This window comes from Camelus ferus, chromosome 8 (assembly GCF_009834535.1).
Source record: "Camelus ferus isolate YT-003-E chromosome 8, BCGSAC_Cfer_1.0, whole genome shotgun sequence".
In the NCBI taxonomy this organism is placed as follows: domain Eukaryota; kingdom Metazoa; phylum Chordata; class Mammalia; order Artiodactyla; family Camelidae; genus Camelus; species Camelus ferus.
Genome location: NC_045703.1, coordinates 24809363 through 24830775, shown reverse-complemented (window position 1 = coordinate 24830775; position 21413 = coordinate 24809363). Strand labels below are relative to the sequence as shown.

General features: G+C 43.8%; 1 protein-coding gene across 1 annotated transcript in view; it reads left to right on the top strand.

Annotated features, from left to right (window-relative positions):
* Positions 1-2654: 2654 nt before the first annotated feature.
* The window catches only part of GABRR1 (gamma-aminobutyric acid type A receptor subunit rho1), a 30901-nt gene continuing 12142 nt past the window's right edge, over positions 2655-21413 (top strand). Inside the window, exons 1-4 of the mRNA XM_006178574.3 lie at positions 2655-2776; positions 14865-14971; positions 16375-16442; positions 18215-18438. Coding sequence (XP_006178636.1) covers positions 2655-2776; positions 14865-14971; positions 16375-16442; positions 18215-18438 — 521 coding nt within the window. The remainder of the gene's footprint in view (positions 2777-14864; positions 14972-16374; positions 16443-18214; positions 18439-21413) is intronic.

Genomic DNA, 21413 nt, shown 5'->3' with positions numbered 1-21413 from the left:
CCTGAATGATTCCAAATTAACTTTGGTCTGGAAGTTATAAGGAATCTTAGATTGGACTTTTAAAAGCAATTTGTATTTGCTATTATAGGGGAGCAAAATTTGCCACCCCAAAATGTGTCTCTTTGGCATGCAGATGATTTTGAGCTGAAAACAATGAAAGCCCAAAAGACTCAGGAAGAACCTTTAACTTTTCCCCTAACTGCCTAAAAGAATGTAGTTAGAGGACCAGTTCTAGGAAGGGAGTTATCATTGTAGATAACTATTAGTATGAACTAGGTGTGTAGACAGGGTGGAACCTAGTAAAGTCTGTTACAATTCCTCTCTGTGTCCCATTGTTTCTGCCTGACCCAGCAAACCTCTGTTTACCAAACTTTTGCTTTTCCATCTCCATGTGAATTGCCTTCCTCTCCTTTGAGGTCCCAAGCCACTCCCCCCAACATCCGCTCTCATCTTTAGTTGAAGATGGTATTTAAGGAGAGGGCTTCAGCCATTTTGGTGAATTACCAAGTTTTCCAGGTCTCTCCCATGTATACATGTTACTAAACTTTGATTCTCTCCTGTTAATCTGTCTCATGCAAATTTAATTCTTAACCAGCCAGAAGAACCAAGAAGGGTGGAGGAAAAATTTCCCCTTCCTTTACTATCCCAACTCTAAGAAACCAAGCCGAAGAAACTCCATCAAATTTTACCTGCAGTACCTATATATTTGGATAAATTCTTCTCTTCCTGAGGTTTCAGAAAGTACCCCAAATGCCTGCCTGGAAGTGACTTTTCCTGTTACCTGTGAGGCTGGACCCTATAAACTGGTCCCAGGCCAGTTTTCCTTGGAAGACTTTATAGGTATTGGCTTCATAAATACAGTCAACTTTTGTTCTTTAAAGTGGCTTGTCACACCTAGTTAACTGAGCATCATTCTTCACGATGACATTCCAGGTATGACCTTGACTGCATAACCGATTCTTCCAAATGTATCCTGGCAAAAAAGATCAGATTCTTAATGAACCCATGCATGCAATTATATTGCCATGGGAAGTGAGGAGCCTGGGCAAGAGTTTCTGAATTTGGAAGAGGGGAATTATGTCAGTGAGAAGCATGTCATTTTTAAATGTCTCATTTTAGTTTACAACAGCAGAAAGTACAAAATTATTACGAATTACAGGTAGCATAAGAAGAAAGAGAAAGGGTTTCCTTATGTATCCAGGAAACAGAACATTAAAACAAATCAACAATATTCCAAGTAACTTCAATAAAATTTCCTGCATCAATTTATTTCAGCCTGTGTAATTAATTCTTGTTCTGTTGGATCTTGGGTTAGCAATTTTGTGAAACTACTTTTCAACTTTGAAGAATCCTAGAAATCCTGACTACCACTATGCTCTGAAAGTTGTCCAAGCCATGTCAACCAAGTTTTGAAGAGTCATTAGTTTGGAGTACCCCATCCTGTCCTCTTCTACGAGGCTCTGAGACCGTCCTTCTTTGTGAAAGACACAAACACTGGCCTAAAGATTATAGCAGAGTCTTTGAGCAAGCATCAAAGGAAAAGAAAAACTACCGTGTTAAAACACAAAATTCAACAGAGTAAATTTTGAAGATCTTATTGACTTTATTCAATAATTCATGAATCAGGCAGCATTCAATCTAGCAGATGGAAAGCAGCTCCGAGGAGCTGTACAAAATAAAATACTGTTATAGGCAGGAGGGAGCAGGAGCTCTTTGGCAAAAAAGTAGGTCGGTGGTTGCAAAGTTACTTTCCTTTAGGGACAATAAGGGTCTATCAGGCAGATGACCTAACTAGTGCTGCTCAAGTGACAGCTGATTGACTAGTTTAAGATTCCATTTCTGGGAGAGCTGAATCTAATTAAGTTGTCTCGTTTTGGTGATGTGGGGCTCAGAATAAGCAACTCCAGTTTGGGTCTGTTAACAATAGATAACACAGAAAATTGTTATTGTTAATTTATTACTGGTATTTTCCAAACGTGGTAAGTCTGATGAGGTTCCAAACACGAATAATACAAGTGAGAAGAAAATTTCACTTTTACTGTGCAAACAAACAAACAAACAAAAAGCCTCCATCCGCCTAGCCCTCCCAACCTCAGCCAAATAGACGCCCGCCCAGGGACAGAGCCCTGAGTTCCCACATACTCAACCGCAGGAAGGAGTTGGGGGCGGGAGCTGTCCAAATCCTGCCCGCAGCTAAAGCAAATAATAATGGCTAGAAGCTTAAAATAGATCCAGGGAGGCGTTCATTATCGTGGCATAAGAGGCGGTTCAGCATCTCAGGCATTTCCCGTTTTGGAGATTGCTTTAGTCCGTTTTTACCTCCTTCTATTCGTTGGACCAGAAAATACAGACCTTTACTAACGTGTTCACCATGTCTGAAGAGGAACTAATTTAGCCAAATTAATTGTCCGACAGGAACACAAGGCTTCAACCTCAGTTCAGAAAATCCCTGACATCTGACGTAGGAGGATTTATAGATTTAGTGGAAATTGCTTTCTCCTGCTCTCCAGATTACAGACTGTGTGTTGATTTTTTTTTTTGTATGAGTAAACATCTTTCTAATAATGAACAGACCAATAATGTCTTAAGAGAGAAAAAGAACATCCTTTTCCTTTTTGCTGTTTCTTGAGTGAACTGTTTGGATTTGGAAACCCATGTTGGCTGTCCAGAATATGAAAGTTGGCGCTTTCCTTTTGTGGTGGGGATGGGTTCTGGCTACTGAAAGCAGAGTACACTGGCGAAAAAGAGAAGTACAGGAGATGCCGAAGAAAGGCAGGTGAGTGGACATTTAGGGATAGAGGATTTAGGGGGAGAGTGTGTGTAAAGCGAGCTTCTGGTTTTGTTCTGGAATTGTTTCCTGTATATGGTGTTTCGAATGGATGCCTTTTCTCCCCTTTTCCCTTTGTTTTTCTGCCTCGCCCCCTTTTAGAAAGCTAGAATTATGTTTTCTTTTTAAATGATACTGATTTAGATACAGTGCTATCACTGCATAGTCTTAAATCTCTTACCAATTGTCCTGAGTGAAAGATAGATTCTGGAAAAAAGAATATATGCACATTAAAAAATAAGGGCAATTATTTGATGTTTGCATCCTAGGTTGGAACAAATCTGAGAACTTTCGAATAACCAATGGGAGCTCTAATTAGTCAGGATGATTCTGTTAGTTCTAATTATTTCTGCTAGATGTGTGGGTCCCTTTTAAAATCTTTTAAGAGAGAACGAAACAGCTTTCTTCAAGCTGTATGGCTAGAACAATCATTAGATTGTCCCCACTAGTCAAATGAGAGGGTTCACGGGTGGACCTGCCTGCAGACCAGCTGCTGCTGGTTACCAACTCGGTATGTGCTGCCCTAGCCAGATCAACCCCCCAGGGGGTAGTTTAGACAGAGCCAGACCATCCCTTCAGCCCTCAGCCTCACCTGGGGGCTCTCCTGGAAGTGCTCACCTGCACACTTGCTTGCCCAACATTTATCAATAAAATAGGACATTGGAGCCCACCTAATCCAGCTCTCTCTCTTTGCTGATAAAGCAATGGAGGCAGTAAGGACATTCTTGATTCTCTATTCTTCCTTCCTTCCTTCCTTCCTTTCTTTCTTTTTCTTCCTTCCTTCCTTCCTTCCTTCCTTCCTTCCTTTCTTTCTTTCTTTCTTTCTTTCTTTCTTTCTTTCTTTCTTTCTTTCTTTCTTTCTTTCTTTCTTTCTTTCTTTCATTGAAGTATAGTCAATTTACAGTGTTGTGTTAGTTTCTGGTGTAGAGCATAGTGATTCAGTTATATATATATATATTCCTTTTCATATTCTTTTTCATTATAGGCTATTAGAAGATATTGAATATAGTCTCCTGTGCTAGGACCTTGTTGTTTATCTGATTCTTGGTTCTTTTTCAGCCTGAGGTCCAAATTGAACTTCAGCTTTCTTCATCCCTGAATGTAATAGGAATAGCCGTCATAAATATCAGTTAATATGAAAAGGAAATCCTGCCTTCTGGAGTTCAGGGCTAGTGGGAGGGCTGGGGGTCTGGCTCCTCTGTGCCCATCACTGGCTTTGAGAGGGCCCTCCACTCATGGGCTCCTGAACATCCAGGTAGGGCTCACAGCACTTGCTTCAAGTTGCTTTAGCAACATCACAAAGCTTGGAACTGAAATATCCAGTGGTCGTGGTAAGCCCTGGGCACAGACAGAGCCTGCAGTGCACCAGCCGTATGTACCGTTACTGCCAGAGTCAGAAGTTGCTGGACAAACAGTGGAATTTGTGGAGCAGTGCAGCACAGCCATAAAGATGATCTGAACCAAATGTGCTCTTCAGGATTAAAACGACAACACACAACAGCCACAAATCCTATTGGTTGTCGCCAAAAACTTCTCAGCCTCTATCTGAAGCCAGAGTTAGAGGGGCGCCCTGTTAGCAAACACCAATGATGCAGGAGAGACACCCTGAGAGTGAGATAGATTTTCTTTTTAAAAAAATACATAGTGGGGGGAGGGTATAGCTCAGTGGTAGAGTGTGTGCTTAGCATGCACAAGGTCCTGGGTTCAATCCCCAGTACCTCCATTAAAGATAAATAAATAAACCTACTTACTTCTCCAGGAAAAAACAAAACAAAACAGAACTTAGAAGTACTTTCATTTCTTTATTATGAGAGATATATATGACCATTATTTTTAAAACCATAGGAAAAAACATTTTTAAACATCTAAAAATCTCCCATAATCCCCAAACCTAGCAATAATCTTGTTAACATTTTTGTGTATTTTCTTCTAGTCTTTTTTTTTCTAAGCATATATTGAATATTAATTAATCCGGGATTATTCTATGCATATAGTTTTGTAAACTTATTGTATTTAATATAATTTTGTCTGCACACTTACTTATTTGAAGTTTATAGGATTATCATTTGAATGGCTGAGCTATAATGCATAATAATTTACAATTACCACCATGTAAACATCTTCCTCTGATGATGAACATTTAGTTGCTTCCTCTTTGTGATTATAAATATTGTGTATGAATGTCTTTGTACATAAGGATGGTTGTCTTCCCACATGGAAGTCTACTGGGTTAAGTGGCACAAGAATGGTTAAATCTCCAGTATAATTGCTTTCCAGGATGGTGGGCCCGACTTATCCTTCCTCCAGCCAAGTGTTTATTTTTATGTAACCCTAAACTTTTAAAGGACTCAATTTTAGCCAGAATCTAAACTCATAAGCTGCTGGTAATTTGTATCCAGGCTCCTTTTCATGGTTCATACCGATAATGGAGGAACCAAGGTGAACACACCTACAAACAACAGGGGTGAGAAGCCTACGATGCACAATTTAAGGGCGTCCCTGCATGACCCCGAGAGTGAGTGCCTCCTTAAATTTTGTGCCTCACCTGCCTCACTCTAGTCTCCACCCCGGCAAATAATTCAAATGTTATTCCCAAGCTCCCAGGGAGGCACACCCAGGTGGGACCCAGCTTCCTTGCCCAGGGCACTGGGCAATGTTCCTAGAATGAATCAGCACTTGTGGTCTCCCTCCTCCCAGGAAGAATGGAGAGATAGCCTGTCTATACCTCAGGCCCCTGGACAAATGCTGGCTCAAGCTCTGGGAGGGCAAACGGATCCTACCAGAAAGCGAATTACTGTTACCTACTTGCTTTGTCATGCAACAGAATTCAAATTTACTCTGAAAGGTAAAGAGGATCTGAGTAGTTTCAGCTGACTTCCACCTGGGAGAGCCCACACTGGTGGTGGTATGGCGGAAGGATGGGAAAGGTGCTGAGATAGTAAGAGTAGGGTCTCTGCTTCAGACAAGATGAGAGATGGTGAAAACCTGAACTAGGGGAATATTAATGGAGTGGACGGGGACAGGGGGACGGATGAGAGTTTTAAGGAGCTAGAGTTGTCCGAATTAGATTGGATGACAAATGTGACAATTGAATTAGAGTTATGATTAGAATGTCTTTGTCTTTAGGTGATCCAAGCTGAAATATCTGAAGTGTTATTATGAGTGCGACCTAGTCTCAAAGTGATTGATTAAAGAGGGAGGATAGAAAATGTGATAATTAATGAATCTAATCTAAACATACAGTTTGCATGGGCATTCATTGTACTATATATTTTTCAACTTTCTGTAGATTTGGCATTTTTTTAAAATATAAAATTAGCAGGAAAGAATGAGATGGGGTGAAAGTCCAGCAGGTATTTGGGTAACTGGGTCGAGGGTGCCAGGGAAGGGAGAGCAGGAGGAGAAGCAGGTTTGGGGAGAAGGATGATGAGTTCACTTTGAGCATCTGGACTTGGATTTGCCTGCAAGATACCAAGAGATGGTTGTTCAGGTGACAGGAAGGCCTGGAGGTCTACAGCTCAGGAGGGAATTCGGGTCTGGAGGTGTAGATTTAGAGAGAGTCCTTGCAGGTGGTGGTGGTGAAGTGACCCAAAGACAGTGTGTAGCATGAAATATGAGCAGGACAGACGACAGAGCCTGGTAGAAGAGCAACACTGAAGGAGAGGATGGAGGAAGAGGATACAGAGTGAAGGAAGCCAGAAGTGAGGGACCACAGAAGTCAGTGTAGAACTGGAGTGGAGAGGAGTCAAGGAGATGAAGTGAGCCATCTATTCCACACTTATCAAGTGGCGGCTCCCGGGCAGGCACCGGGTAATGGATGCTCCACCAATGACTAAATCAGACACAGGCTCTGGCCGCCAGAGGCTCACAGACCAGAGACGTGTTCCATGAGGTGGCAAGGTTTCCAGAATGAGGGCGTGATCAAGACAGTCAAATCTCATAAAGGGTCCAAATCAAGATGTAAGCCCAGATTCAGAGCTAAGAGCCATTAGCAATCCCAGCAAGGACAGACAGCAGGTGGATGGTTGGAGGGAAGAAAGGAGAAAATGGAGTGAGTATAGCTAACTCTCATAAGGAACTTAGCTATGAACTGGAGGGCTGAGAGGAGAAGGGCAGCGGGAGAGACAGGCAAGAGTTTCTAGGCCAGGAGAGACTTCGCAGGTTCAGATGACAAAGGACAGAAGCCAGGAAAGAGGCAGGGATGATGTATCAGATATTGCTGTCAGATCCCATTCTGACAAAGCAAAAGCCGCTGGGTTACGGACTGGGCCTCTCTGATGGCCCTAAACACCTTGGAATGTGATTTTCTCTCTCTCTCTTTAATTGAAGTGAAGTTGATTTACAATGCTGTGTTAGTTTCTGGTGTACAGCATAGTGATTCAGTTATACATACATATATTCTTTTTCATGTTTTTTCATTATAGGCTATTACAAGATATTGAATATAGTTCCCTGTGTTAGACAGTGGACGTTGTTGTGTACCTATTTTATGTACAGTAGTGTGTATCTGCAAATCTTATTTTCTCTTAAGTCTGTAGTGTTCTCTCTTCACTGCATCCCTTCATTCTCCAGAGAGTCTGCTGGAGCTTTGAGTCTCCACTTTGCACATCTCGCTCTTGTCTGATTACAACCTGCCCCTCATCGTGACGGTTTCCTGAGTCTCTGCCGTGTGGCCCCCGTGCTCAGGACACCCGTCTCTTCCCTCTTCCTCTGGCCCATGGCTTTTTCTTCTCCACTATTTAGCATCAATCTTTGAGGACCCTTCCTTGGCCCTCCCCCACCCCTCCCTCTCAAGTCTCAGGTGACCTACTTCCGAGCTTCCACAGCCCCAGGTCTGTCTTATCTCAGAAGACTAATCGTCCAGCATTATCCCTTTTCCCTGTAGGGAAAGAGCTTTCTGTCTCAGCTCCTGGAGTATGAGCCCCTTGAGGGCAGCATTAGTCCGTGCAGGCTGCTGTAACAAAATGCCACAGACTGGGTGGCCTAAACAGCAGACATTCATTTTCTCACAGTCCTGGAGGCTAGAAGGCCATGATCAAGATGCTGGCAAATTCGGTTTCTGGTAAAGACTCTCTTCCTGGCTTGTAGATGCCACCGACTCCTCACGTGGCCTTTCCTCTGTGCTCGCCGGTGGGGAGTGGGAGTGGGAGGGGGAATCTTGGGTGTCTCTTTCTCTTCTTATAAGGACACCGGTCCTATTGGGTCAGGGCCTCATCCTTATGTTTCATCCTTAATTTCATCCCTCAAGTCCCTATCTCCCTGTACAGTCACACCTGAGGTTAGGAGACTATATGAATTTGGAGTCGGGGGGACACAATTCAGTTCATAAAAAGGGCTCAACCAGCACCTTTATCCTGGTTCCTAAACAGTAAGAAGGCCTGGCTTTTGGACTTGGCATCACCACGTTCTCACCCCGTGACTTTGGACAAGTCTCTGGACATCCTCAGGTCTGCTCCTTCTGCAGAGTGGAGTCAATTATGTCGGTTAGCCTCCGGGTTATTGTAGGGATTGTGTGAGCCCATGTACGTGAAAGTGCTTTGTAAAGCTCTTAAATCCATAAAGATTCTGGGCCTCCCTTAGGCCAGCCTCTGACGGGTACAGATCAGAAAGGCCTGTGCAGACCCGCAGCCACCAGGAGCCCCGTGGGGCTTGTCTCCGCTTTGAGGGCAGTTACACTGTGCACCCGCCCAGCCACACTCCCCCATCTGCCAACACGGAGGCCTCGCCCAGGGAAAGGAGATCGCTGGAGGGTGTCTTGCTCTGTCTGAACTCACACCGAACTCACACTAAACTCACATACTATTAACATGCTGGGACCCAGTAATGTTCCTAAGTCAAGTCGTCTTTGTAATCAAAGTTCTAGAAAATGGCCAGGAATCAACTTGAAGTTTAACCTCAGCAGTTTTCACAATACTTTTTTTTCCTTTGTGAATATCAAGAAAGCATCCTGGAGCCCTCCTACACTGTCGGTGGGAATGTAGTTTGGTGCAGCCGTTACGGAAAACAGTATGGAGATTCCTCAAAAGGTGTGGGGGTACAGCTTCAAGAAGTAGGGGACAGAGTGGAAGCTGAGGCTGGGAAGCGGGGCAAGAGCCTTATGATGGGCCTTTTATGTCCGGGTTCTATGGATTTTACTTTGAGGGTGAAAGGTTTTAAGAAGGGAAGTGACCCGATTGTGATTTCCATGCCACGGTGTTGGTGTGATGGTTGCGTTAGGGTAGAGTGAGACCAGAGCTGAGGAAGCCTGCTGCCTCCCATGGGAGAGATGACGATGCAGAAGGCAGAGCTGGTGGCAATGGAGCAGCCAGGACTTGGAGAGAGACTGTGAGGAGGAGGTTCAGCCAGGGCTGGCTGGCTGCCTGGTGTCCTGAGCTGGCCTACTCAGAAAGGGCACCCCTATAAGCAGATGCGCCTCCAAGCAGTGGAGCTAGGGCTGGACATGCCCACCTGCTCTCTGTGGCCCTGGATGAGGGTGTGAAAGAGGTGGAGTCAAGAACGGCATCCAGGTGATTTGGACCACATACAGAATTTCTCTTCTTGGCGACAACGTATGCCATGAAAGCAAGAGCATTTCATTAGCTAGTTCTCTTTTTTAGTATATTGAATATAGTTGATAAGTTTTTGAAGTGTGGTTGATGTACAATATCATGTAAGTTACAAGTGTAGAATATAGTGATTCACAATTTTTAAAGGTTATACCCCATTTATAGTTATTACAAAATATTGACTATAGTCTCTGTATTGTACAATATATCCTTATAGCTTATTTTGTTCATAGTAGCCTGTATCTCTTAATCCTCTACCCCTGTCTTGCCCCTCCCCCTTCTCTCTCCCCACTGGTAACCACCATGTTCTCTGTATCTGTGAGTTTGTTTCTTTTTTGTTATATTCACTAGTTTGTTGTATTTTTTAGATTCCACATATAAGTGGTATCATACAGTATTTGTCTTTCTGTCTGACTAATTTCACTTAGCGTAATACTCTTCAAGTTCATACATGTTGTTGTAAATTTGGCAGAATTTTCATTCTTTTTTATGACTCAGTAGTATTTCATTGTGTATACAGACCACATCTTCTTTATCCATTCAGCTGTTGATGGACACTTAGGTGCTTCCATATCTTGATAATTATATATAGTGCTGCTATGAACACTGGGATGCATGTATCTTTTCAAATTAGTGTTCTTATTTTTTCAAAAATATACCCAGGGTGGAATTGCTAGGTCACACAGTTCATTAACTAGTTCTTGCTTCCTTCCCGGAGATGAATTAATCCACAAAGTGATGTGTAACTTATCAGATGCACCCAGCCGACCCCTGGCTCCTCACAGACCCCCACTTCTGCTCCATCTAACCTCTAGAAGATGTTTTGAGAGAACATCATCTGCATGCAAACTTCAACAGGGAAATGTCAAGTACCATAGGTCAGAGTTTTTTCTTCTCTCCAAGAGGATAGAATACAAACAGATGTTCAAAAAATGGACACTCTCTGTTCAGTCCAAAAATCTGTCTCAAATGTCATCCTATATCATCATAATTTGGAACATGTTTATTCCTTCTTCATAACTTTCAGGGGATTTATTCAATAAACACACTTGTTTAGTAAATGAGTGGTCCCCAGTTTTATGCAAGGGCCATGCTGGCTTCTCTGTCGAGGGGAAAGGGAAGCTCAGACCTTCCACATTTAACCCAAATTCTGGGCAGTGGGAGCCGGGTCTTCTGAGACACTGTGGCCAACCTGGCCACCAACCCTTGAAGCCAGACCCTCTGGGTTTGACTCCTGGCGCCATCATTTTTACAAGTTATTCAACCCCCCTGTGTCTTCGCTTCCTCGTGCATAAGATAGAGACAGTGGGAAGGGCTAACTCACAGGGCTGTTACAAGGACTGACCCAAGTTAGTACACGTAATGTAGTTAGCGTGGTGACTGGCTGAGAGGAAGTGCTCAAGCAGTGTTAGTTATTCCTAGTATTACTTCATTTCAAGGTAAATAATCACACCTCTGGCTGGCAAAAAGATGCTGATGATGTGAAAAATACTTCATAATATACTGTAACTTGAGTTAAAAGCAACTTACAGCATCTCTCTCTTCCCCTCTCTCTCAGGACTGTAAGGTTAGACTCAGGACGGCACAAGTGATTTCTTAGTGGTTTTCATCCTGTCCTTTATGTTTAAACTGATTTTCCAAAATTTTCCATAGGAGCATGGAAATAGAAAAAAGGTTATTTTAAAATATCAAACAACAACAGCAAAAAAGATTTTAAGCATCCTATTTATCAGTCTTTTCTAAGCTAGAATCTAAGTTTCATGACGGCAAAGGCAGTGACATCTCAGAATTTGACAAATCTCCCTTTAGTTGGCTGGCTGAAAGCCACAGTAAGAATGGGACCAAATTTGATTCCAACCCCTCTTTTGGTTCCTTGTGCCTCTCTTTTCTGGCTCCCATCCAAGGGACCGGTTCCTTCCTTCTTTCACTAATAGGTGCCCGGAGTCCCTGGGGGACCAGCACTGTGCAAGGGGCTGCAGATGTAGAGGACTCTGTCTTCGGTGGACTGTGGCTCGTCCTACCCCTTCTGACAATCCGCGGTGCTGGCCTGTAGCCCAGAGAGCAGCCCCACCTCCAGTCTGAGCCCCTCCCCATTCCTGGGACGCGCTCCCGCAGAGCTCACGCCCACCCCTGCTCCACTTTGCCAAGGACGACATAATCTCTATGCATCAGTCAGGTCCTGGCAGAAAACAGCATTACACTCAAAATGGCTTACCCACTGACTGAATAAAGGGATGACTTGCTGAGCTGAGGCAGGGTTCAGGGAACCCACCAGGCCGGCTGATGCCCCCCAAGCACTAGAAACACCAGGAAGCAATGACTACCCATAGGCTGAGGAAGAAGTAGTGTTACTGGAGCTTATTCAAGATCCTGTGATTCTCTGTAATCACAGAGCAACACAGACTTTGCCAGTCCCTGGCATTAAAGCAGAGAGAGAAGGAATAAACACTCTGCTCTCTTATCTCCTGCCAGTTGCCCATGTGGCTGGATCCGGTGATGCAGCCCACCTGGTAATGTGTTATTCTCCATCCTGACAGCTTCATGGTAGATCCAGGTTATGAAAACATCGATTTCAGTGGGGGAGGTAGTTTAGGTCAAATCAGAACTTCTAAGTAGTTAATCCTCCAATCCCTGCTCCTGTGGGTACTGGGAAAATGCTCACTGAAAAGCTAAGTTAATGCATTGCAGTTTCATAGTTTTTTTTTCTTTCTTTCTAATTTTATTCTGGTTAGATTTGAAGCAAATCTGGAGGGTGAGGGATGCTTTGTTCTGAAGACCTAGACTGTATGTAGAATGCCTTATTTTTAATTTTCATAGTAAGACAGAGACAGAGACCAGAAGCACACAAAGATGCCCTCGAGTAAGGCAGACTCTGGCTGTGAGTGCACGCACACCTCCTACGGATGTCTCCTCCCCACACCTCAGCTGTAGTGATTTTCTGCAGTGCCCCTGCCCATGGCCAAGAAGCAGGAAGCAGAGAGAAGGGGACAAGAGCCAAAAAGGAGAAGATGGAGGGGGCTCCCGGATCCAGTGGGAGAGAGAGAGAAGGTGGGGATTTTGGGGACCAGCTTTCCTCCCCTTGACGTCCCCAGCTTCCTCCCTAACATCCATTAGCAGTGAAGCTCTGTCCAATTCACTAGTTCAGATTCTTCCCCCGGGCCGCTGCCTTTGCTGCCAGCACAGGGATGTCCTTCCTTTAGAAGGAAACATCCTTGTTGGCTCCGGAACGACAATGGCTCCTTCCATTTGTATTCCACTTTAAAGTTTGCAAAGAGCTTCCACACATGTGATCTTATTTGCTCCTCGCATCCCTGGTCTGGTCACAGAGCTTTGCCTCTAATCAGTTGAGGAAACCGAGTCTCAGGAAAACAAGATGCCCAAAAGGACAGAGCAGGCAGTTCAGAGCGGAGGGCAGAGCTATGTTTTTCTGTCTCCCAGAAGCATTTTCCTCCCTGAAAAATAATAAAGAGTTTCTTCTGGAAAGAAGAGAGCAAAGGACTTAAACTTGGGCTGAACTGGCTATAAGGGAGGAAACTGTGTGTGTTGCGGACAAATGCATCAGGGCTGTGGTTCTCAAGGTGCTGTCTCCTGACCAGCAGCAGCAGCAGCATCTGAGAACCCGTTAGAGATGCAAATTCTTGGATTTCAGCCCAGATCTACTAAATCAGAAACTTTGGGGAAAAGAGAGGTTCAGGAACCGAGGATTGAACAAGCTATCCAGGAGATGCTGATGCAGGCGGAATTTGGGAACTATGCATCAAGGGGAAAGGAAGTGTGTGTTGTGGTACCCAGGAGCACACATACACTGGAGTTGAGAGAAGGTGGAGCTGGGAGGGCAGGACATTGTTCCCAGGGGTTTTAGAGCTGATGCTGAAGGGTAAATGAAGGCCATGCAATGCCCTTGCAGCATTATTTGTAACAGCAAATGACTGGAAGCAACTCAAATACCCGCCAATAGAGGACTGAGCACAAAAGTAATGGTGCATCCATGTAACAGAACAATATGCAGTGTGAAAAAGAATATGAGGCTTGGATATTTTGATATGGAAAAAAACCCAAGTTATATAGAAAGAAAGAAAGAGAAAGAAAAGAAAGAAAAAGTATGAGCTTATATAATATGCTAACTTTGTGTATAAAGATGGGAGACTGGGGGAAGGCTATAACTCCATGGTAGAGCATGTGCTTAGCATGCACGAGGTCCTGGGTTCAATCCCCAGTACTTCCATTAAAAAATTAAAAAATGGAGACCATTTGTAACAACATGGATGACAAATACTATGTGATCTCACCTCTATGTGGAATCTGAAAAAACGAACTTGTAAATACAGAGGACAGATAAGTGGTTGCCAGAGATGAGGGGTGTGGGATGGGTGAGGTCAGCAGAGGGGATCAAAAGGTACAAACCTTTTAAGATATAAGATAAATTATAAGATAAATAAGTCCTGGGGATGTGATGTACAGCATGGTGATTATAGTTAATGATAATATAATGTGGATTTGAAAGCTGCTAAGAGAGGAGATCTTAAAGTTTCTCATCACAAGGGAAAAAAATCAGTGACTTTGTGAGGAGATGGATGTTATTAACTAGATTTGTTACAGTAAGAATTTTGCAATACATACATATACCAAATCATCCTGTTGTATACCTAAAAGTAATACAATATTATGTGTGTATTGTCAATTATATCTCAATAAAACTGGAAGAAATAGGAGATCTAAGAATATGTATTTGTATTCACTTTCACCTACAAGATCTGCTGAACAGATAGACCAGAAACCAATAAAAGAGGTACCAGTGGATGGGGGAATGGGTGGATGGAGGCAGAAGTGGGGGCCAACATTTCACTGCATTTCCTTTTTTTAAAATTCCCCAACCCTGCAAATATATTACCTACTTAGAAAAAGTGAAAATAAATTAAAATGGCCCTAGACACACTTCAGAAGCAGAAGCACAAGAAGCTGCCTCCCAGGGAGCCAGGATGGTTGGCCTTGACCCCAGGGCAAAGCCATCCTTCCTCCACAAGTTGGGCCAGTTGTGACCAAGGGAGCCAGGCTCAGCCCACACCCACAGCTGCTCCCCTGCAGCTCAGACCCGCCCAACTTGGCTGAGGAGCTTTGGGGAAGTTTGGACTTCTTATTAAGCCTGGGACCAGCCGTTCTCAGCCTTGGTTATACATTAAAATCATCTGGGAAGTTTTAAAAATACCCACGGCCAAGCCCCATTCACAGACCGCCCAAATCAGCGTCTCTGAGGAGGGGCCTGGACGCTGGTGTTTTAAAGCTCCTCAGTCATGCTTCTAAACCCTTGTTTTGGCCCTTCTGGGTCAGTTCATTTATCCAGAAAGCTGGAGAAAGGAAGAGAGGATATCCAGCAGCTCAAAAGAAGAAATAACACATCCTATCAAACCTGCAAGATCAAGTGTGAATGCAAATGATTTTTGTCTGGCTTAATGAGGACGTGTGACCAACCTGTTTTCTCCCCAACTCCACAGCCCAGTTCTTAAACGAAGCCCTGATATTACCAAATTGCCATTGACAAAATCAGAGCAGCTTCTGAGGATAGATGACCACGATTTCAGCATGAGGCCTGGCTTTGGAGGTATGAGACATGCGCTCCTCGGGCTCATCTGCATTCTATAGGTCCAACTGTCAGTCCGTGGGCAGAAATCAAGCCAAGGGACCACCCGGCATTACTGTCCCCTGATCAGGTCTGCCTGGGTTGTGCTCGGTGGACAAGGCATGGAGCCCACAGTATCATCTGAGCACCCGCCCTGGCCGGCCCCGCCCTGGGCTCTGCTGAACGCCTTCTCAGGAGGCTCCTGCTGGTTAGTGACCAGGCCAGGCCAGCCGAGCTGTCCTCGGGCCACTGCCAATGCTCTAAAATAACAATCTTGGACTAAAAGTGTTCTCATCTGGGAGCTGGCAGACAGAACACTGGGTCCATATCAGAGCGTGGTCTGCTGGGTTTAATTAAATGAAAATAGTTGGAGAAAATAACCATTTTGTGCCGAGGGATGCCAAAGCCCTTTGAAGCTCAGCCTACAGCTGCCAGATTTCAGCTTTCTTAGTGTCAAATAGGGTTTTCATCCTTATGGGACTTTTTTCCCCTGGAGAAAAATATATTTATTTCAGAAATCATTCTCATGCCTTTTATTTCTTCCAGTCACCTTTGCCCAAAGAGCAAGCAGCTTCTAGAAGGGAGTCTCTATGCAGTCCATAATTTACTGCTGGACAAAAGCTCTCAAACCACCTTTTCACTCCGTGATGATCCGAGTGTGTTCCATGCCTGCCCTACGTGCCTGAAAGCAGCGAGGAAAGGGGGCAGCAATCTACTTCCCTTATAATACTTTCTTTCTCTTTATCAATATTAAGTTTTCATAGCCTAGAAATGCCCCCCCACCAAAATCTAATATTTTTTTAGATTGTATCACAATCTAAAATTAGTGTATCACATTCCCCATTGAAGCTACTCCATCATGTAGCAAAGATGCAGATCTGTGGGCTTGGCAATGTTTCGAATATGACTTTGGCTCCTGGTGCTGATTTACCAAGCAGTGTCCTCATGGCCAGAGACGCTGGCTTCTCAGATGAAAGAAGGTGAAAAATCTGGAGGTAAATATGAAAAAAAAAAAAAATGTGACTCCTGTTAAGGAGTAACTCCTTAGGTGGGACCCAGCTTTGACCTAGGTCTTCATCATATCTTCAGATGACCAGAGATGAATGCTTTACATTAACTTCATTGTTTCAGAATCACCTGGATGATTCAGAAACCAGCCCCACCCCCATATCAAAATTTTTAACCTAAGCTGGAATATTCCAGGGAACTAGCCCATGATCCCACCCTTTTATCTCTGGTTTGACTTTAGCTTGGCATGTGGGACACAAAACCTTCAAATCTGACAGGACACAGAGGTTCCAGGGGAAATGGTCTTTATGCCTAGCTCGTTCGTAGTCAAAGTTCAAGTAAAAAGGATAAATGCTCTTGCCATGCCCTGTTCCCAGGCCCGGCCATTCCTGTTGGTGTGGACGTGCAGGTGGAGAGCTTGGACAGCATCTCAGAGGTGGACATGGTAAGTGCTTCTCTGACTGGGGTGGTGGACAGGGGTTTCACACGGGGGCTGTGCTGGACCGGGAACATCACACAACAGAATTTCTCGTGTCTCCCAACTCCCTGATCAGTGGGAGTTCCCACACTCATTTTACAGATGGCTCAGGGAGGTTAAGACATTTGCCAAAAAGCTAGCTAATTGGTATGAAGCAGAGTCAGATGACAGATGTAATTTTCCCTACTCCAGTATCCAGGCTCTCACCAGCAGGAAGTGATTTCTGGGCAAATACTCTCAAACATCACGGTCCAATGCTACTTACCGTGGATTCTGTATCTGGCTGTGAAAATGCAGAAAAAGCAAAAGTTTACTTTTTTTCCCCTCTTTTTAGAGGGTTTAGATTAAAAATTAGAATATTCTATCATTCCTTGACTTACAGGACTTCTTAGGGCCTTATCTTAGTTCAGATGCCTTGAGAAACAAGCCTGAGAAAAGCATTCTAGCACAAACACTTTATTGGGAAGTGATCCCAGGAAATAAAAGAAAAGAGTGTGGAGGTGAGATGGGGAAGGCAAAAAGGCTGAGCAATTAAACCGATCTGTTACCGGAGAGTAGGTTTTTGTCTCCTGGCAGAAAGATTTCAGAGACGAGATGTGGAGGTCAAGAAAAGAAAGTGACGGTTTATTAAGTGATAGGATGTTCTCAAGGGAAAGTGGACAGACTCAGGTGAGCCGCTGTGCTGAGTTTCTTTGGCAAGCTGGTTACATAGGGTGTGAAAATGAATGGGCGGAATATTCATTGGAGAGGGAAGGGTTCGGGGGTTGTATTTCCTGACTTTCATCCCAGCTGCACCTTCCCACCTTCCCAAGGGGAGGAGAGATTTTTGTCCTTGTTTAGTCTTTTTTTTCCCCTTAATTTTTCCTTAATGGAGGTACTGGGGATTGAATCCAGGACCTTGTGCATGCTAAGCATATGCTCTACTATTGAGCTTTACACCGCCATCCCAGCCCTTATTTAGTCTTGATCAGAAGTGTCATGGCATCGGTGCATGATGGGTACTTCTAATCTGCAAGGCTAATTTTATTCTAATGAGGGCATAATGAGCAAAAGGTTACATTCAGAGGCCAGAGATTCCTGCCTTTTTCCACCTTTCTTTGTCTGCCTCCAGGACACTTGTTACCACAAAATGTATGATTTCTTATCGGTCCAGAGCTTCCTGCTTTCCTCTGCCCAAAGACTCCCCATTGTTCACAAGATGTATGGTTTCCTGCCATTTGGCCTGGCCCTCTTTCTCTGCTCACAGCCTGCCATTTGCCTGCTCTAACAGACCTATGGGGACCTCGGTCCCACTGGGGTACTCTGGGAGTCAGCAAGGATTTCACCTCTGCGTTATCCCAACTGAGGGGCCAGGGAGCTGGGCTACATATCCATCCTTCCCTCCCCCAGCCCCACTCCCTGGCTGAGGGCGGCTTCCAGAGACATTAACTCTCTGGCACCTCCAGCTGGCCCTGTATGTGGGTTGGGAGCACCACAGAGGGTTCCAGTGCCGACAGACCAAAGCATCCACAGTGGGTGGAAGCCAGTGCCAGGTGGCGGGCGGGGCTCAGGGGCGGGCCTTCTTGCTGAGTCCTCCGAGCAGTGCCCTCGCGCTCCTGCCCCAGTGAACGCCAGGGGCCAGAAGCAAGGTCTCCTGCGGCTCAGCTTCACTCCCCAGCCAAGTGATGCAGGTATAGGACGTCCTGCTGACCCTCGTCGGTTCAGTGGGCGGGGTCCCCCTCTCTGCCCTCCACCCCCAGGACTTCACCATGACCCTGTATCTGCGGCACTACTGGAAAGACGAGAGGTTGTCCTTCCCCAGCACCAACAACCTCAGCATGACGTTCGACGGCCGGCTGGTGAAGAAGATCTGGGTCCCCGACATGTTTTTCGTGCACTCCAAGCGCTCCTTCATCCACGACACCACCACGGACAACGTGATGCTGCGCGTCCAGCCCGACGGGAAAGTGCTCTACAGCCTCAGGTACGCCTTCCTGGCCGCTTTCTGTGCTTCTTTCCCTTCTTACCCCTGCAGCCTGGGAGGAAAGGCATAGCGTTTGTGAATCAAGGACATCACTTGCCGTTCCCATTGAAGTTTTGCTTTTTGGCTTTGAACAGCAAGCTTCTAACTTTCTAGGCGCTGCTGCCTTTGCAACATCCAGTAAAACCAACTTTACACAAGAGTAAAAAATTTAAGGAATTATTTGGTATTGAAAATACATTTGGGGAAATTTCTCATGATGATGCTTATGATATATGCCTCCTCTTGTACGTTATTGTTCAATTTTAAAGGTTTAATGAAAGTTTTATTTCTCTAGTAGGAGTCAGGAAATAGATAATGTATTCTCAAAAACCTACCTCCTTCAACCTCTCTGATTCCCATTTTGGAAATTTGGTTAAAATTTTTTTTTTGGTTTACCTTTGGTGGCCAACTCAGGCATGTTTTCTGTCCCTTCTTGCCATAGTATCCACCTTGAGAAATTATGGGGACCCCCAGCCACTTGATGATTTTAAATGGTATTTTGAGCATCACTTTGAAAATATAAAGAACACGTATTTCAATAAGAAAAATACTAAAAACAAATACTTCAATAAAAAATACTAAAAATCTTCTTTTCTCACGAGCTCAGATGCCATAGAAATGTTTATTTATTTTTATTGTAGTTGATTTACAGTATTGTATTAGTTTCAGGTGTACAACATAGTGATTCAATATTTTTATAGACTATACTCCATTTACATTTATTATAAAATATTAGCCATAGTCCCTGAGCTGTACAGTAGCCTTAGACATGTTTAATTGCTCATTAAGCACTGACCTGGAGAAGCCCTCCTTAAACACAGGCACCGCAGTGTGGCAGTCCCTGCAAAACCATTTTTACGCCCACTTTAGAAACTCGTGGTGCCCACCTCCCCCGGGGACGGTGTGTGGAGATGAGCTGCAGGCCTTCACAGAGAAGGAACTCAGCTACTGGCTGTGATTTACTGCTTCTGTGCTGTGCTGATGGTGCATTTCAGTGTTACAGACTTTGTTTTGATAGAGCTGAGTCCACATACCGATGTCTAAGTAGGGAGCGTCTGTGCAGTTGCTGTGTATCTTTCGAGTCAGAGATGGCAATGCTGAAGCTGGATTTCTACCCCCATTCCCCAAAGGAATATTTATAATGATCCCTCATTGTTCATGCTGGCTTGGAATCTGAGCAAGTAGGTACCAGACTCAGAGCGAGGTTTTGGCATTTTCCTCTGCATGGCCTGAAATGCCTCCTCCCACAGAAGTACTCAGAGGGGTCAACGGTGTGCAGTCCCTTCTCCAAGCCATGCTGGATTGGTTCTACTAGGAGTTCTTACATCTGAGGCAGCTGCCAAAGCATCTTAAGCTCAAAAACCACCAACAGAATAACACAATCTGACGTCACTAGCAGGGATGAGGACTAGCCCATAAGGCACGTGACCATGGGTGTGCTAGTAAACGTTTAAGAAAATATGCATATATATATGTATATAAATTTATTATGAATATCACTGATACAAAGGATGTGTAGTATATGATTTACAAAGGAAATAAATTATACAATACTTTTTATTATGAATTCCATACACTTACAACTTCCACATGATTTACTATTTCTTGTAAAATTCCACTATTATTTTTTTCCAGGCTCATTAAGATATAACTGACATATAACCCACCATTATTTTTTTTATAGTTTTATCACCAACAATAGTTCTACAAAATCAGATGTGGAGTAAATGTTTGCAAGCATTTGCTTGCTTACATGATTGACAAATGAGTGTAGGTCTAGTAAATATTGGTTGATGTTTTCACTTATGTTAACAAGACAAAGTGAAATAATGAAGAACCATAGAGGAATTTCAAGCATTTGTCAAAGATGTAGCAATTTATTTGCTGGATTGGATAATATTCTTTCAAATATTGAAGGAATATTTCCTCAAATTTTTGGAACTATTTATGTGTACTTGTGAGAGACATAACACACTTTTAGGTTGAATCTGCTTCTTTAAGTCTAGACAATCAACAAAACAGTAAATCTAGCCCTTTGTAGCATTTGCTGATTTCCGTAGTGTAAATACTCCCATCATGGCTGATTTCAAGCTACTAGCCTGATGTCACTGGATGCAGAGCTGGGAAGGATGTGTGGCAGCACACCTTTATCTAGTATTTCCCCATGTAAATAAAATAGATGGAGTAACTTCAGGAGTATAGATAATAGGAAAGAACAGTAAATAATTAGGAAGTGATGAGTTCTGAGGATTTGTTACTTTTATTTTAAATGTAAACTTAATTTTAAGTTTATAAAATGTAATTTTAATAATGGCTATGTTTAACAACTGACTTGTGAATTTCTGAAATTCTAGCAATCAGCTCTCATGAGCTGCTGGGAGTCTGGTCCAGTGCACCATTGAATGTGACCCCAGAGGCAGAACAGAAGAGACAAGGGAGTGGAAAATCTCTGTTCAGAATCAAAGTTGTCAGTGAGCCTCCTTGTGCCTAAAAACATGTGATTTGTTTTTGTTTTGGGGAGAGGTAATTAGATTTACTTATTTATTTATTTTAATGGAGGTACTGGGGTTGAACCCAGGACCTCATGCATACTAGGCAAGCACTCTACCACTGTGCTCTACCTCAACCCCCCAAAACGTATGATTTGATTTTTCATTGCAAATCAAATCATAGCTTTGTTTAAGAGAGAGAAAGAAAGAGGGCTAAGTTACTGAAGACTATCACTGTAAGAATTAGTGTGGGGAAAACCTGGAGTAGCTGGATACCATCAACTATGTCGACAGCAGCTTAACTCCTAAATCACATACAAATATGCCATTCTTCACCTCATCCACACTCACTGATCACTCAACAGAATGCATTTGTATTATGGGCGGCCCCCAGAGTTGTGCAGATGAAAGCTCTGCCAGGTTCTGTCTTAAGCTCTGAGGACATAC